Raw genomic sequence first — 18171 nt, forward strand, 5'->3', positions numbered from 1 at the left:
TAAATAACATAAGAGAATATCATTTGTTAAATTGTTTTTATATATACAATACGTATTGCAAATTATAGGGCATGATGCAGTTGTTGAGATTAAGGGGAAGTTGGCAGAAGCTTCAAAGACTCTTAAGTGCTTAAACTGGTCTTGGAATTGAAGGATTTAGATTTGTGAAATGGAGAAGGTAAAATATCAAGAACAGAGAATAATATGGGTAAAATCAAATTTAAAAAATTAACTAAACATATACTATGTATAGTGACCCTGGGACAGATAAAATGTTTTGATAATGCTTGTTGCACTAAGTTGAGAGAACAAATTATGCCTATAGCTACTATATTATATTGCATTTGCTATATAATTTATTGCTTAAAATTCTGTAAAGTGGTTAGCATAAATATTATCTTCTTTTAAGAGGAATCAAAAAACTGAAGCTTAGAGAGGTTATAATTTATCTTATGCAGGTTTAAATTATGGGGTATGTGGATAGCTAGCTAGAGTATCCTGTTAAAGTAGAATAGTATAGAATATTATTTTATGTATTTGTAGTATGATATACTAATGAATCTTAAATAAATTGTTCTTTCCACTTGTACATGAATAAAGAGATCCTGAGGAATGACTTTTTTGATGAATGGAATTATTTGGGAAATTAATTCCAGACTCAGTACTAACCCTATGCTGTTGTCAGTATTTGTGTTGATTTTTTCCCCTTAAGCTGTCTAAAAAACTTTTTTTTAATCCTGTTTGATGGCATATTGACAATCCTTTTGTTTTAACAATACAATAAGTACGCACTTATTTCTTCAGTCACTTAGTAATGCTATAGACTTTTAAAAATAAGTGCTTTTAAAAGATATTTTACTATTGATGTAACATTATTCTAAATTAGTTTGTTTGAGTTTGTCTTGGTTTCAGGGATAAAGAACAAGATGTTTAAGCCTAAAACCTTTTTTTCCCCCCTTTTCTTAAAATGACCTCATTTTTTGAGTACATATTGCTAGAATCTTATATATTTTACTTATTTCTTACACACATATACACACACACACATACACACACACACTCACACACATGCACTAAATTTATTCGTAAAGTCTATGCATATAGCCCCCATTATGTAAAAGTTGTAGTGTGTGAAGGGTCTGGGAAATTCCAGATTTCTTAAGATGGCCATTGCTAACATCTTTGAGAGAGGCCATAGAAACCTCTTAAAGTATATTGGAATGACACATTTCTTGTGGTAAACTTAGTTTTTAAATTGATGATTTAAATTGTCATAGATTAATTATGGGCCCTGTTCTGAAATTAGGAAAACCATTATGAATATACTTTTTAGCCCTGTTATGATATTATTCAAGATAATTTTGAATAATGTCTCTATTGTTGGGGCTTGATCACCATAGAAGGTGCAGTCTTTATCTCTCTCTCCATTTAACCTGAGTATATTATGAGAGCCTTAATATTTATTTTATAACTTCACACATAATTCCTTCTGAATCAAAGGTATATAAGTAAGTTTTAAAATTTTATGTTTAGATTTATGTAGATTGTCTGTCTTTGAACTACTTGGCTCTAATCAAATAGACAATAGTTCTTTATTGTTAAATTTTAAAAATTGAAACTAAATGCATAAATAATTTCATAGATTAAAATCTTATTATTCAGGTTGAAAGATTTTTGACTTTTTGGTTTGAGTAATGTTAAACATTAATTAAGTGAAACTGTTGTAAAATGACAGATAAGAATACAAAGTTCTTAAAATCACATGATTAAAAACTGAAGTGAATTGAAATTTGGCATAATAATAGAACCCTAAAGTTTAAGTATTTTAACTATTAAAAAAAATCATGATTCTTTTTTGTATTCTGATTTTATACATTAGGAATATTTATGTATTTTATTTAAATAATGCATTATTAAAATTTAGAATTTTGTCAACTATAAAATTTAGTTTAACTTGCACATTGTAGTTAATTTTTCAAATGGTCTTACGTTTTGCTATTTTAGAATTTAATTTCATGAAGTTTAAAATGTGGAAATTATAACTTCATTAGTAAAATCCTTTAAATTTATAGCTTTTTAATAAAGCAAAAAAACCTAATGGAAGCTTGAGTTATATTTGATTCCATTGTTACCATTACATTTAAAATTACCTATTTGCTATGATTGTAATGGGGAATAATAACTTTACATGCCATATATATATGCAGGAAGAAGAGTTTCCTCCAAGAGATGACTTCAGTGATGCAGATCAGCTTAGAGTGGGTAATGATGGTATCTTCATGCTGGCATTCTTCAGTAAGTAATTTTTCATTTTCAAACAGCTTTTGTAGAGATATACCAAAATAGTAATTATAAACTATTTGATTTTAAAAGAACATAATAGAGAAGAATAAGTTTTTTGTTTGGGTTAGGAGCTTTAAAAAACAAAAAAGTTAATTATAAAAATTCCATATGTATTGACCTATATGCTAACTTTCTCTTCTTAGCAAAATCCTAAGAAGAACCTTAGATGAAATGTTAAAAGTCATTGATTAAAAAATGCAAAAAAGGGAATATACCTTTGAAAATTATATTCTACAGCAGACCACATTTTTGTAGTCTTATAGTTGACTGAAAAGGCAAGATGCAATTCATTGTTAACTATAAAAAATTTTGATATCATCATCAAAAAACAGTTCAAAACATTTTTCCAACAATGACTGTAATGCTTACATCAATTAGTTAAATTTGATAAGCATTTAAGTACTTACTCTCTTGCTGGACATTGTGCTATAGATAAAAATAAGCCAAGAAAAATCAACATGCTTCTATTAAGTGCTTGATATATGCCAGCAATATGCTACTTTCTAAGTATGTAAAGAGCACAAACTGTCCCTTTCCTCTTATTGTAATTGCAAACAATTATGTATGTAAGATATCTATGCAGAGTAAATCTGAGGTATGAGATGAGATACATTGAGGAGCCTCTTGCAGAAGATAGGAGGAGGTCCATTCCAGGGATGAGGGACAGCCAGTAAAAAATGGCTAGAGGTGTAAGATGGAGTATCTTGTATGGAGAAAAGCAAGAAGACTGGATCATAGAGTATACGGAAGGAATTAGTGTAAGGAAATGAAAAGGTAGTGAAAGAGGCTTGGCTACAGACTACCCATGAGGCATTGAGATATAGCTATACCAGGATAAATGACCGTATCGGGGAGAGAAGGAACTCATTTGAGATAGATGTATTTGAAACTACAGCACTTACTAACAGATTGGAAATGTGGGTTGAGAGTGAGGGATTGAGAATGGTACATATATCTTCTTATTTAGAAGATACTATTGATAATGGTACTATCTATTGTTTTGGATCACTAATCATGTTAATAATAGTTTTGTATGATTTAGGTTAAAGACTTAACACATTCTTTCCTACAGCACAAATAACTTTTCTGAATAGCCTATTTTTTTTTTCAATACCTATTTTCTTAAGAAAATATCTGTTATTGTTTTCCCATAATTAATTTCCTTTGAAAAATAGGTAGTATAATCATTTATATATTATTTGCTAGCAATAAAATAAATTTCCATTTGATGACAGCTTCTCTAAACTTAAATTCTAGTTCTCATTAGTCTTCTCATTTCAGTATTTATTTGGGACAGAGTAGTCTTTGTATTCTTTTCTAATCTTTTTTTTTTTTTTTTTTTGTGTGTGTGTTTATCATGTAAGTGTTTCAGTAACCTTTAAGTTCATTATCATATTCTTACTAACAGGTTTATTAATAACTATCTAAAACCTTGCTGGCTTGAAACAGGTTTACTAAATATATCCCAGATGGATATTTTTGAACTTGTTTTCCATAATGAAGAGATATTCTGTCAGTATTGACCATGGATACACAATTCCTCCTCTTTTCCTATCTGATTTATATTTTCCAGGAACTTTCTTGGTTTTATCTAATGATTTCCACAAGCAAAGGTCTTTTTGTGATCATTAGCTACCATCTAGTGGCAAATGTATAAATTGCAACTTGAGCCATGTCTTCCCGGCCACCTAGTGGTTATTTCTTCATTTGACACTTTATTATTATCTGCAGACTAGAGAGCTATAAAATAGGGTTGTATTTAAAGTAGTTTGAAATATTTGCATTTAAAATTTTTTTGTGTGTTTTGCAAAAAAAATTATTAAAAGGAAAAGTATGTTTTAATAATTAATGGTCACAGTAGTCATCTTATTTCTTGCTTTTTAATAAGCATTTAAAGCTTGCCTTCTTTATGCAGTTTTTATTTATATAGTCATCTCATAAAAAGAAAATAAACACCAATTGAGTATGTGAGTTCCAAAGTTTGGTATCGTATGTATGGATTCTTTCTTTCTCTCTTTCTCTCTTTTTCTTTCTTTCTTTCTTTCTTTCTTTCTTTCTTTCTTTCTTTCTTTCTTTCTTTCTTTCTTTCTTTCTCTCTTTCTCTCTTTCTCTCTTTCTCTCTTTCTCTCTTTCTCTCTTTCTCTCTTTCTCTCTTCTTTCTCTCTTTTTCTCTTTCTCTCTTTCTCTCTTTCTTTCTCTCTCTCTCTCTCCCTCCCTCCCTCCCTCTCTCTCTTCCTTCCTTCCTCTCTCTTCCCTTCCTCCTTTCCTCTCTTTCTCCCTTCCTCCCTCTCTCCTTCCTTCCTTCCTTTGTAATTACAAGAATTACAAATTCTTATAATTTTGTAAAAATTAAAATACAGTTTTTTCAGTCATATTGTTTTAGATAGATTATTATCACATTCAATTCTTTATCACTGAAATGAATTACCAACTACATACACAGGGCTTGGTTGAAATTAGATTTGAATTTAAAATCCTACAAAATAGGAATAGTTGCTGAATTACATAGTTATAATACATCTGTGATATATGTGTATATGTTAGAGCTTAAAATACCCTTAAACATTTTTAAATGTTTCTTAGAAATGTTATGAAATGTTTCTTAGAATAGAGTTGACTTTGAGATTCATAAATTCTAAAATTCACAATTTCCTAATGTTTGGTGTTATGGTATGGCACATAACAATGTATTTAAACTTGACTTTATGAAACTTCCAGTAGAGATAGGTCAGTATCAGCTTTCTTGAATTATTTAAATTGAATTATTTAAAAGGCTTTAAAAAACTTTTTATACAAAAGCATTACATGTGCTTTGTTCAAATTACAGATTTGGTTTTTTTGGTTTTGTTCAAGAAGGAAAATAAATTAAACTTTACTAGTTTGAAAATGTGGGGAGTAAGAGCTATAACTAAGAATTCTTATACCTTGAACAAATTGATTTGGAGGGTAGTAGTGATATGTCTAGACAATTTGTGCATGTTTTTAAAAATTTTAATGTAATTTTTAATTTGTGAAAGAAAATGAGCATTTGAATAACACAGTAGAATAATTAAAAAGAGATTAGACATAAAACTATAAATTTATTATGTACAATTTGCTATTCCTTTTAAATATATAAATATTGTGTAAATTTCTTTTTTTTTTCCCATCTCAGTTGGGGAATGGCTAAACAAGTTATGGTATGTGATCATGACAGAATACTGTTGAACTATAAGAAATGATGAGCTCTTTGATTTCAGAAAAAATGGACAAAATTGTGCAAGTTTGAGGTTAGCTGGGAAAAGGTCATAGAGGTCTAGAAACTGGAAGGCCAAGGTGCTTGAAAGAAGTAGTGATTGGGGTGAAGAAGATGATTGTAAGCCATTGGAAATGAAAGAGACATAGAAGTCATAGATTTTAACAAGTCCTGTATAACATGGAATGAACTTTATAGAAGAAAAAGTAGTTGCCATGTGATAGCAGCTAAAGATGATGGTATTGGAAGCAAATAATATGCAAACTCTTTCTCTTGACTGTGTATTATGGAGTGTATAAGAAGTTGTTGCTAGCTTTGGAAAGAATGCCTCCCTTTCTCCTTCCCTCCCTCTCTCCCTCCCTTCTTTCTTTTTTCTCTCCCTTCTTTCTTCCTTTTCTCCCTTCCTTCTTCCCTCCCTTCCTCCCTCCCTTCCTTCCTTCCTTCCTGCAGTAGGGAGCAGTTTGACAATAATTGAATAGCAGTAGAATTTTCAAGCTATGACAAAAGCAGGTGCTGAATGAATTGCCAGTAAGGTAACAACTTTACTGTTGCAAAGCAGATGAAGATGTTTAGATTAGAAGAAAACAAGTCAAATCCTGAGATTTCCAAAAGAAAATCTGAATAGCAGCATGAAAAAAAAAATGCTGATTACTGAAAAATCTCCTAAATTGAGGTAGTCTGTATAAATCTAGAACTTCAGTTCTTACATGAGTTGACAAAATTCTAAAACTTTTCATTGAAGGAATGAATGGTGTATGAGCATTTAAAAAAGGGATATACCACTCATTAGCAACTAACTTGACTTTATTATAAACAAATTGGACTACTCTAATCTGTTTCCTTTGATAATTGCTAGATCAGGTGAATGTTCTTATTTTCTATTCTTAGATTTTAGTACAGCATTTGATAGAACTTTCAGCCTTTGCATTTTGAGTAAGATGAAAGAATATGGGATAGATTAGCAGTGTCAGTTAAATAGAATTTGACTTTTAAAAAATTAACATTTTAATGTATTTTTATTTATTTTCTTAAACATTTTCCCATTAAATTTTAATCTAGTTCAGGTCACACTAGGGAGTTTTGTAGTCCACTTGTAATTGGTATCTGTACTGCATTTTATTCTGTCTAACAGTTATTTTCTCTGCTTTTAGAAAAATCCTTCTTTCTTCTTTACTTGAATTGAACCTTTATAAATTGCTCTTTAAAAAATTTCAATATATTTTATTTTTCCAATTACATACAAGATAGTTTTCAACATTCATTTTTGTAAGCTTCCAAATTTTTTTTCTCCCTCCCTCTTTTATGTCTCCCTTTACCCAGGACAGCAAGAAATTTGATAAAGATTTTATATTTATATATATATAGTCTTTTAAAACATATTTCCTTTTATTAATCATGTTGTGAAAGAAAAATAAGAACAAAAGGGAAAAACCATGAGAAAAAAATAAAAGAAAAAAAAGGTAAACATTGTATGCTTTGATCCATATTCATTCTCCATAGTTCTCTCTCTGGATCTGAATGGCATTTTCTATCCCAAGTCTATTGGTATTGTCTTGGATAATCATCACATCATTTGCTTTTACTGTGTACAGTGTTCTCCTGGTTTTATTTATTTCACTCAGCATCAGTTCATGTAAGTAAAAGTGTTATCTTTTAATATGATTAAGTAGCTCATCAAATAAGTTGCAGGTTGACTGTCCAAACAGAATGAAGCTCACAGGTTCAGTTTACCAGAATATAATGCTGTGAAATCTCAATATCTCTCTCTCTCTCTCTCTCTCTCTCTCTCTCAAGTTTTTCTTTTTCAAGGCAAAAGTGGCAATAGAAAGCGGGCACAGCTTTAAGCAGCTAAAAGGCAATAAATGTAACTAGAGCTCTTGGCCAATGATGTCAGTTTCTCTCTCTCACCCCTCTCTCTCACCTCTCATCCCAAACAATAAGGAACTACTCAGTTTGAAGCCTTCTGCCAGCGTGGACAGAGAATCTTTTCTTCACCCACACATATTATCAGTATATTTAAATGTGAAAAGCAAGTTCTTTTTCTACTTATATTAGGCATCACAGAGTTCATTTGATGAAAGAGTGGCAACAGTACAAATTGCCAGAAATGAGGAAATCACTTATTAATTAAATTCAGATCACAGTATACTTTTCAAGTGAAGGACTACAGACATTGATATAAATTACTTATACAATTAAGAAGCTTGGAACACAAATATAGAATTATCTTCACAGCAAAATAGGCTGAACATAGAATTATCCACTGAACAAAAATTCATTACACTTATGAAGAAGGAAAAGAATATTTGGAAATAAAACAGAGAGATATAACCACTTACATAATATACAATAACAAACCTCCCAAGGTTGGTGGGGGAACATTTTAAAGAAGTAGGATGGGGTAGCTAGATGGCATAGTGGATAAAGTGCCTGACCTATATTCAAATTCAGCCTCAGACACTTAATACTTTCTAACTGTTTGACCCTGGGCATGTCACTTAATCCCAATTGCCTCAGCAAAAACAAAACAAAAGAAAACCAACCAACCAAACAAACAAACAAATAACCAGGATAAAACCATTATTAAAGTAATGCTGTAATACTGAGAATTCTCAGTATCACATTGGTTAAATCTGCGAAAAGTTTATGAAGATGTTTGCTGGAAAATTTTAGATGTATGGAGATTTAGGATTACTGTTTTGTCTAGCACTTTAAAAAAATCATAATATGATATTTTTCTCTATTTTAATATTTTTTAGCTTGTAATATGTTTTATTAATAACACTATTCTGTTTTTTGTGATATTGACAGTACATAGTACATCTTTGACCAGTTTTCATTTTAAATCTAAGTGTTTCTGACTTAAATGTGTTTTTATAAACAACATGTTCTTTAATTCTGCTTTTAAACCATTGTATAAATTTTTTTTCTATTTTATTAGATACTTTAGCCTATTTCTTTTTAGGGTTAAAAGTCTTAATGTTTGTTTTATCTTTTATTCTCCTGAAAATATACATACTTTTTTTTTTATTATTAATTTGGATTAAACAGGATATCTCTAAATAAAGATTCTTAACCTTATGTTGTCTATTAAGTAGCTTACTTTAACTTGATTTTTCTCTTTTTAAAGATAGGATCTTTGCTTTAGTAATCTTTTAGTTAAAGCCCTTATGTCCTCTCCAACAGATATTTTTTTTTTTTTTTTTTTTTTTTTTTTATTTAATAGCCTTTAATTTACAGGATATATATACATGGGTAACTTTACAGCATTAACAATTGCCAAACCTCTTGTTCCAATTTTTCACCTCTTACCCCACCCCCCCCACCCCCTCCCCTAAATGGCAGGATGACCAGTAGATGTTAAATATATTAAAATATAACTTAGATACACAATAAGTATACATGACCACAACATTATTTTGCTGTACAAAAAGAATCAGACTCCAACAGATATTTTTTAATATTTTCTTTATTGCCTCTTGTGAAGACCGTGTATTTTAAAATCGGCCGGAGTCAGGAATTCAGGTTAAGGGAAAATCTTCAATTTTTATTCTCAGTAGAGGTGAACAAGGATCGGAGGTGAAGGGGGATTGGAGGTAAAGGGGAATTTGCAGTAGCAATGTGTGCAGCTGAATCAAGAAATCAGCCAGACCAGAAGCCCACCAGCCTTCTCTCCCCGCCTCTCTTACTGCCCCTCTGCCTCTACCCATCAAAATCGTCATTTCCTATACAACACATCAGGACTTGCACAAAGAGTGGGCGGGGGCCATTCTATCTCCAAGCATATATATTAATAGAGTATGGTCCAATTACTATTTAGCCTCACGTGCTTGGGACCTCAGTGCATCAACTCGAGCTTCAGCCCATTACAGCCTCTCTCTCCTTTCTTCCTCAGTCCATCTTTCATGTTACTACAAAAAATAATTTTGGCATAGATTTTACCACATTACTTCTATGTTCAAAAACCTTCAATAGCCTTTGCTATTGCCTCTAAAATAAAATACAAGCTCCTTAACCCAGTATTTAAACTTTTTCATGTTCTTGACTCCAAGAATTCAAACTTTATTTCATATTAGTTTTCATTTTATTACATTCCATTCTAACTTGAATTGAGCTCTTTTCTAAGCTTAGCATAAACTTAACACTGCCACATTTGACTTTACTCATGCTATGTCTCATGCCTGGAAAAAACCACTCCTTTGTCTTCAACTTGTAAAATCCCTATCTTTCTTCTGAAAGTTTCAGGTTAGGTGATATTTCATCCATTCAGCAGTGCATCCAGCTTTCTCTGTATTTGTTTTTTTTGGTAGAATACTTCTTATGTATATCTTCAGTTCCTCCATCCATATCTATTTGTTTGATACTGCTTGAATGTCTTATTCTCCCTACCCTATGTCCTTTCTCTAAGACCTTTTGAAACTGTGGCCCTATTAGGTTTTTATCTGTTATTCCAGAATTTAGCATAGTATCTATCTTGCAAATACCTGAAAATTACTTGTTAGAACTGAATTAGACATAGAATAGACTATTCATGATTCTATATTTTTTTTATATAATCATATTGGCTTTTTACTCCTAATATATGTTTGACCTGTATTCTGTGGTGTGTAGTATGTATATTTTGTGGCTATTCAGCATATATATCACCAAGAATTGGGGAAAGTCTATAATTGTTTGATTTACAATTTAAAATGTTTTTCAATATTAATAATAATGTTAGTGGCCTCCGACCCATAGGAAAAATGTACTTTTTCATTTCTTACTTCTTTTCCATTCATTATCTGTCTTTGGGCAAGATAGTATGGTACAGTGGAAAGACCAATGGTAGGGAATAGGATGGACCAGGTCAGAAAACTTGGCTTTCCAAATTTTCTCCACAGAAAAAAATACAAGAGTATTATCTCAGAGAGAATATAGAGCAGTGGAAATAAACAAAAGTCAGGGTAAAGTAGTTATTCTCCTTAGACAGCCTAAGAAGACCCCAGGAAAGACTTGACCTCTGGGATACAGGTATTGCCTTATTAAAGTGCAAACACTTCCAGACCAAGTCTTCAGAATCAACCAATAAAAAGTCCTGGGAGCAGGAGGGCTTGAGAGGTAGTCTCAGCCTTAGAAATTTTCATCTTAATGACATTGTCAGGGTCTGAAGGCTGAGTAGAAGATTGAAGGGCTTTCCACTGATGATGGTTGACAAACATTACTATACTCACCAGACTTGTCCCAGGCTAGTCTGCTGCTGTGGAGGAGAAGGAGTTAGAACACACTTGAAAACTGGAATAGCAGAGGTCTGGGGACGCTGCTTGCTGTGGATACTTGCAAGAGAGTAGAGTACCTGGTTTCAGTTCCAGTAGAGAGAACTGTAAGTAGGACAAGCTACTGGAGGGACCCCAGAGAGTAAGATCACAGGTAGGACAGCATAGCTGGAGACTCTAATGCTGTAAGAGCGTAGAGTAGATCCTAAGACTGAGCCCCAAAGCAACCCACAGAAAATAATAGTAAGAAGGATCTGAGTCTTGCCCCAAGACTCAGTATTACAAGAAATTATCAAGTAAAATTGCCTTAAAGTTCTAGAACAAAAAAGCAAAGCATAAGTAGAAAAAAGTCCATTGAACACCACCTGAAAGAGATGCCAGAAAGAATATCATAGCCAAGTTTCTTCTTCTTTTTTTTAAATTTTTATTAAAGCTTTTTATTTTTTAAAACATTTGTGGACAATTCTTAAACATTAGCCTTTGCAAAACCTTGTTTCCAATTTCCCCCCTCCCTTCTCCCATGTCTTCCTCTAGATGGCAAGTAGTCAAATATAGGTTAAACACAGTAGAAATATATGTTAAATTGAATGTATGCATACGTATTTATATATTTATTGTGCTGCACAAGAAAAATCAAATCAAACCAGTAAAAAAAAAAGAAGCAAAATAAGATGCAAGCAAACAATAACAAAAGGAGTGACAATGCTATGTTGTGAACCACATTCAGTTCCCACAGTCTTCTCTCTGGATGTAGGTGGTTCTCTTCATCACTGAACAATTGGAACTGGTTTGAATCGTCTCATTGTTGAAGAGAGCCATGTCCATCAGAATTGATCATTGTATAATCTTGTTGCCGTGTATAATCTCCTGGCTCTGCTCATTTCACTTAGCATCAATTCATGTAGGTCTCTCCAGGCCTCTCTAAAATTATCCTGCTGATTGTTTCTTACAGAACAGTAGTATCCCATAGCATTCATATACCATAATTTATTCAGCCATTCTCCAATTGATGGGCATCCATTCACTTTCCAGTTTCTTTCCACTACAAAAAGGGCATAGCTAAATTTCAAAGCTCCCAGGTAAAGGAGGAACTATGAAAGCAATAAGAAAAAATCAATTTAAATACTGTGAAACTATAATAAAAATTTCAAAAGACAATGTATAGTAGGTATTATGTTTAAGGAACATAAATCTTGGAATACTATATTTCATGGAATACTATATTTCATAGAGCAGTAGAGCTGGGGTTACAACCAACGATAACTTATCCATCAAAGTTAAGTATAATCCTGAATGAATAAAAAGGGATATTTAATGAACTTCCAAGACTTTCATGTATTTGTGATTGAAAATAGCAGAGCTCAAGGGAAAATCCAACATAAAACATCCAGTAGAAATATAAAGTAAACTTTAAGAAGCAATTATAAGGGACTCTATAAGGTCAAATTATTTACTTCTTATATATGAAAATCTTATCAAGTCTTTTATGGCTGCCATTTTTGTATGGGTAGTTTGATAGAAAAACTTGGATTAAGCTGCGTATGAGAGGGTGATTTTAAAAGGAACAAGTATCTCTTTAAAAAAGAGGCAAGGAAGGAAAAATAGATAAAAAAGAAGCTAGTGGGGGAGGGTGGGTAGTGTTGAAACCTTACTCATTGGGAATGGGTTAAAGAGGGAACAGAATATTTATTTAGAAGAATATAAAAACCTTCTAAATTCAGAAAGAATTAAGAGAGCAAGGACATACAGGGTAGGGGGAAGAAGATAAGGGAGGGATTCTTAGAGATGGGTTAGATTAAGTTTTAGGAGAGCAAGGTAGAGGGTATAAGAAAACGAGGAGTCAGGAGGGATAGGAATAGATATCTGGAGAGTGAGAAAAATAATATAGCTTAGACTGTGAATTGGATGAATTCACCCATAAAATGGAAATAGTAGATTAAAAATTTAAACTTAGTAATATGTTGCTTTCAGGAAATATTATAAAAGTGAGAGATATAAAATAAAAATCAGGAGTGGAATTTATTATGTAAAAAAAGCAGGATCTCAGACAAAGTTAAACGTTAAAAATAGATTTAATCAAGAGAGTGAAACACACTATATGTCAGTCATATTAATATTATTTTAGATTATTTAAAATAACTAGAGAGTATAAGGTTGAAATATTCCTGTGGTATAGGAAATAAATGAGCTGATGGACTTAGAAAAATATGAAGAAACTTGTACTTATGAAGAAAGGTGCTATATACATTTAGAGAAACAGAACAAGAGGAAATAAGAGTAATATATATGCTTATTATATATGTGAAGGAATGTATATGTGTATGATAATAGACGTTTATGTATATGTGTATATACATATATGTATATATACATACACATACACATTTCCATGCTTAATTATAGCCTTGGAAATAAAGTAAAAAATGCATAGCAGAGAACAAAAGAAAACCTCCAAGGAAAAAAAAAAGATGGACAACTCTGAAAACAATATATATTATTAGGCTTTCTTGAAATGGAAATTTATTGCTTTATATTTGAATTTTATCTTACGTTGCTCTATGCACATGGAAATATTTTTTTCTTATTCTTAATTTTAAGTTTCAAAACAAAGAGCATTGGTATGGAGTGAGAGGACCTAGATTCAAATCTTTCCTGTTAAGCTTACTGTTTATATGACTTTGGACTAGTCAGACCATTCCATAGGTTCACCTTATAGTGTAATCAATCAAATCCTTTAGAATATAGAATTTATATTAGAATTCCGGGAGGGCTATATGGAACCAGAATAAATTAAAAAGGCCTGCTTGGTGTGTTCTTGGACTTCTGGAGCTTGTATAATATATATATATATATATATATTGCACCAAACCATTTGGCATCCTGCTTGATTTCCCATCCTAAACTTTTGTCATTCCTCAAACCAATAATTATGCAGCATTTTACAAAATGACATTATTCTGAAGTGCTAATTAGGATAATCCCTATATTAAATTCTGTTGAGTTTCATAACTCTTTTATATATGAATAACTACTGAAAAGTAGTTTTGGTTGGATTTGTAGGAATTTTTTTTTTCTTAAACAATTGCAGCAATTATTTTTTTATTTTTATACATAAAACTCAGTAGTTTTGAATGGGATGAAGACCAGTCTGAATTAGTTGGAAGTTTATATAATAGAGTATATTGTAAATAGGATTTTATTAGTTTTTCAAGTGTATATAGTAACATAATTAGCCTAGGACATTATTTTCAAATAAAGATCCTTGGAGTCTTTTTTTTTTTATTGTTGTTGTTTTTTTGAAGATTACAATAATTTGTAATCATATGTAAATGGAGGCTTTTAAAGTGTTTAAATTAGTTTTCTTAAATATATTGGTTAAATATCTTATAATATTTTTTATATTACTACTTGGCAACAAAAGTAAGATTCTGCTTTTCTTTGGTTGAATTATTACTAATTTTAAATTAGTAGGTTCTCAGTTAGTGACATTTTGTTGTACTGTAGAACATTTGTATCTTTGAAGTAGTTTCAGAAAGTATCAGCTCTTCTATCTGATCATTAAAACTTTGATAAAACTTTGAAAAAAAAATAAAATTTCCTCATCAAAAAAAAATTTGAAATTCTTTGTTCAGAGTGTTCAAAGTAAATTATTTCACTATCATTTAGAACTTCCCTAGTATTATCTAACTCAATGAGTAGTGAATTTTCTATCATTAAAGGATGTAAGTAGAGGCTGACAATGCCTGTAATGATCATTGAATGCTTAGCACAGGACATCATATGGATATTGGCAGCTTGTTTGTTATTTATATTCTTAGAGAGTCATTTATGGTTCTGAGAGTTGAAAAGACTTGCCTATAAGTCATTAACATTAATATAGAAGTAGAACTTGAAGCTAAGTTCCTGAATTCAAAGATAGCCTTGTATCCACCGTGCCATGGTGATTCTTGAATTGTTACTTATCATTTGGAAAGAGAGTTCTTATTTACAAAGCACTGATAACATTTTATTGGTTAAAAAAATAAAATGGAGTATGAAACAAATTGATAAATTTATCTTACACAGGAGAAAACAAATAAAAAAGTGAACTATTTTAATTATCTGAGATTTCAGTTTGATTTGGCATGAACTCTGAACTATAAAATGTCAGTAAAACAAAACTGTATAAGAAGAAAATTCTTTACATAAAGAAAATACATTACCTCACACACACATAGTTGCATATACACATATATCTATGTATGTGTACATACTAGCAGCTGGGTAGGGCTGGGTTTGGAATCAGGAAGACCTCAGTTCAAATCTTGTCTTAGACTTCAAGATTGTGTGGCCCTGTGTAAGTCAATTAACCATTTTCTCATTTTCCTCATTTGTAAAATGATCTTAAAAAGAAAAGGGCAAGTCTCTCAAATATCTTTGCCAAGAAAATTCCAAATGGGGTCATGAATAGTCCAGTTTACCAGAAAACAATTGAATAGCATTGTTATTCAATTCTTTCCACGAATTTGCTGTGCAATCTTATGTGATTTCAGAATAGAGTGTTATGTTTAATTGATTCTTTCTAGTTACTTAGATAATTTTTTTCTTTAACTTTGAAGTTCTGGAATTTGCCAGTAAGATTTCTGGGGATGCTAATTTTTTCATCTTTTAATTTTGCTTTTTGGTGCATTTTCTTATTCTTGAGATGATATTGTACCACGAAGCTGAATTTAGCTTAAAACATTTCCTTCACTGGCTTTACTGGTCTGAGATAAAATTTTGAAAGAGTTCTTTCAATAATAATTTTGAAGATACTGGAAAACTTCAAGTTTTAGGAAACCTTACTTATCCAAAATATCCAGTCATCTGAATTATTGAGATGTTACTGTTATTGATACATATATGTGTAAGTTATTATGACTACCTAGAATAGGAGCAGAATGGAAATAAAGAAGTGGTACAAATAATTTATGCAGTATTTTTAAAATACTGAACCACATCAGTGCCATGTCACAAGTTACATAATAGACATTTCAAGCTGAATGATGCTCAAATTCAACATGTTAAATATATGTTTGGTACTTCTAAACTTGTTTATTTCTGTCAAGGATACTATCCTCATTTCAGTCACCCAGTTTTGCAGTGCTATCATCCATCTTTGATTTTTTTTACTTTTATCCCGTAGATTGGTTGACAAATTTTGTTGCTTCCCCAATTTACCCTATTCCTTGTCTTTCTTTTTTAATTAAAGCTTTTTATTTTCAAAACATATGTACAGATAATTTTTCAACATTGACCCTTGCATGGCCTTCCAGATTTTCCCCTTCTTCCCCTCACCCCAACCCTTAGATTGCAAGCAATCCAATATGTGTTACACATGTTAAAATACATGTTAAATCTAATATATGTAAACATATTTATACAATTATCTTGCTGCACAAGAAAAATCATATCAAAAAGGAAAAAAAATAATTAAAACAAAAAGCAAGTGGACAACAAAAAGAGTGAGAATGTTATGTTGTGATCCACATTCAGTTCCCACAGTCCTCTCTCTGGGTGTAGGTGGCTCTCTTCATTATAAGACCATTGAAACTGCCTCACTCATCTCATTGTTGGAAAGAGCCACATCCATCAGAATTGATTATAATATAATATTGCTGTTGCTGTGTACCATGATCTCGTGGTTCTGCTCATTTCACTCAGCATCAGTTCATGTAAATCTCTCCAGGCCTCTCTAAAATCATCTTCCTGATCATTTCTTATAGAACAATAATATTCCATAACATTCATATACCATAACTTATTCAGCCCATATATTCAGAATATAGGATAGTTCTTCTAATTTCTTATAATCTCACTCTTTATGTCTAAATCATGAATCCTTTTTGACCTTTTCCTGGTATACAGTGTTCTGTGTGGGTCAGTGCCTAGTTTCTGCTGTACTAGTTTCCAGTTTTTGTCAAATAGTGAGTTCTTATCCCAAAAGCTGGGGTCTTTGTGTTTGTCAAACACTAGATTGCTGTAGTCATTGACTATTTTGTTCTGTGAACCTAATTTATTCCACTGATCCACTACTCTATTTCTTGGTCAGTACCAAATGTTTTTGATGACTATTGCTTTGTAATATAGTTTTAGGTCTGCCACAGCTAGGCCACCTTCATTGGCATTTTTTTCATTAATTCCCTTGAAAATTTTGACCTTTTGTTCTTCCTGTTGAACTTTGTAACTAGTTTTTCTAGATCTGTAAAATAATTTCTTGGGAGTTTGATTGGTTCGGCACTAAATAAGTCGATTAATTTAGATAGTATTGTCATTTTTTTGTTATATTTGCTTGGCCTACCTATGAGCACTTGATATTTTCCCAATTTATTATTTGTGTGGAAAGTTTTGTAGTTGTGTTCATATAAGTTTCTGATTTTTCCTTGGCAGATAGACTCCCAAATATTTTATATTATATGCAGTTATTTTGAATGGAATTTCTCCTTGTATCTCTTGCTGCTGGACTTTGTTGATAATGTATAAAAATGCTGATGATTTATGTGGATTTATTTTTTATTCTGCAACTCTGGTAAGGTTATGAATTGTTTCTAATAGTTTTTTAGTTGATTCTCTAGAGTTCTCTAAGAATACCATCATATCATCTACAAAAAGTGATAATTTGGTTTGCTCGTTACTTAATCTAATTCCTTTAATCTCTTGTTCTTCTCTTATTGCCACTAACATTTCCAATTCATAATTGAATACTAATGGTGATAGTAGCCAGCTTTGTTTCATTTCTGATTTTATTGGGAATGGTTCTAGTTTGTCCCCATTACATATTATGCTTGCTGATGGTTTTAAATAGATACTACTGACCATTTTTTTTTAAGTTCATTTATTCCTATGCTCTTTAGTGTTTTTAATAGGAATGAGTGTTAGATTTATCAAATTCTCTTTCTGCATCTATTGATATAATCATATGATTTTTGTTAGTTTGGTGTAATGTTTGGGCTAGCTGATCCCGAGGACCTCGGGATCAGCCCGGGCCTTTGGTCTTAGTGCAGGAATGAGAGAGGCAGGACAGTCACCACGAAGCTTGTCTAACATGGAATGAATCATTTCCAGGCCTTCTCAGCCCTTACATACCTTAGTGCAATTATATCATTACATCATACTGAATATATGCACTAGAGAACAATTACTTCAGCATACTAAGTACTAAGTATATATATGTGAACTAGTGAACCATCATCTCATCAATTCCATTGAGAGTTAATACCTTGTTTCAAGTGTACTTCTCCAGAGTTCCAGACCTCTACAGTTTGGTTATTGTTATAGTCAATCATTCTAATAGTTTCCCTGATACTGAAACAGCCCTGCATT

At 31.5% G+C, this 18171-nt stretch overlaps 1 protein-coding gene across 1 annotated transcript in view; it reads left to right on the forward strand.

Moving 5' to 3' along the window:
• Positions 1-18171, forward strand: part of NDFIP2 (Nedd4 family interacting protein 2) — a 98437-nt gene that overhangs the window by 67873 nt on the left and 12393 nt on the right. The window contains exon 5 of the mRNA XM_031958546.1: positions 2208-2295. Within this exon, the coding sequence (XP_031814406.1) occupies positions 2208-2295 (88 nt within the window). The remainder of the gene's footprint in view (positions 1-2207; positions 2296-18171) is intronic.

Source organism: Sarcophilus harrisii, chromosome 3 (genome assembly GCF_902635505.1).
Source record: "Sarcophilus harrisii chromosome 3, mSarHar1.11, whole genome shotgun sequence".
NCBI classification, from domain to species: Eukaryota; Metazoa; Chordata; class Mammalia; order Dasyuromorphia; family Dasyuridae; genus Sarcophilus; species Sarcophilus harrisii.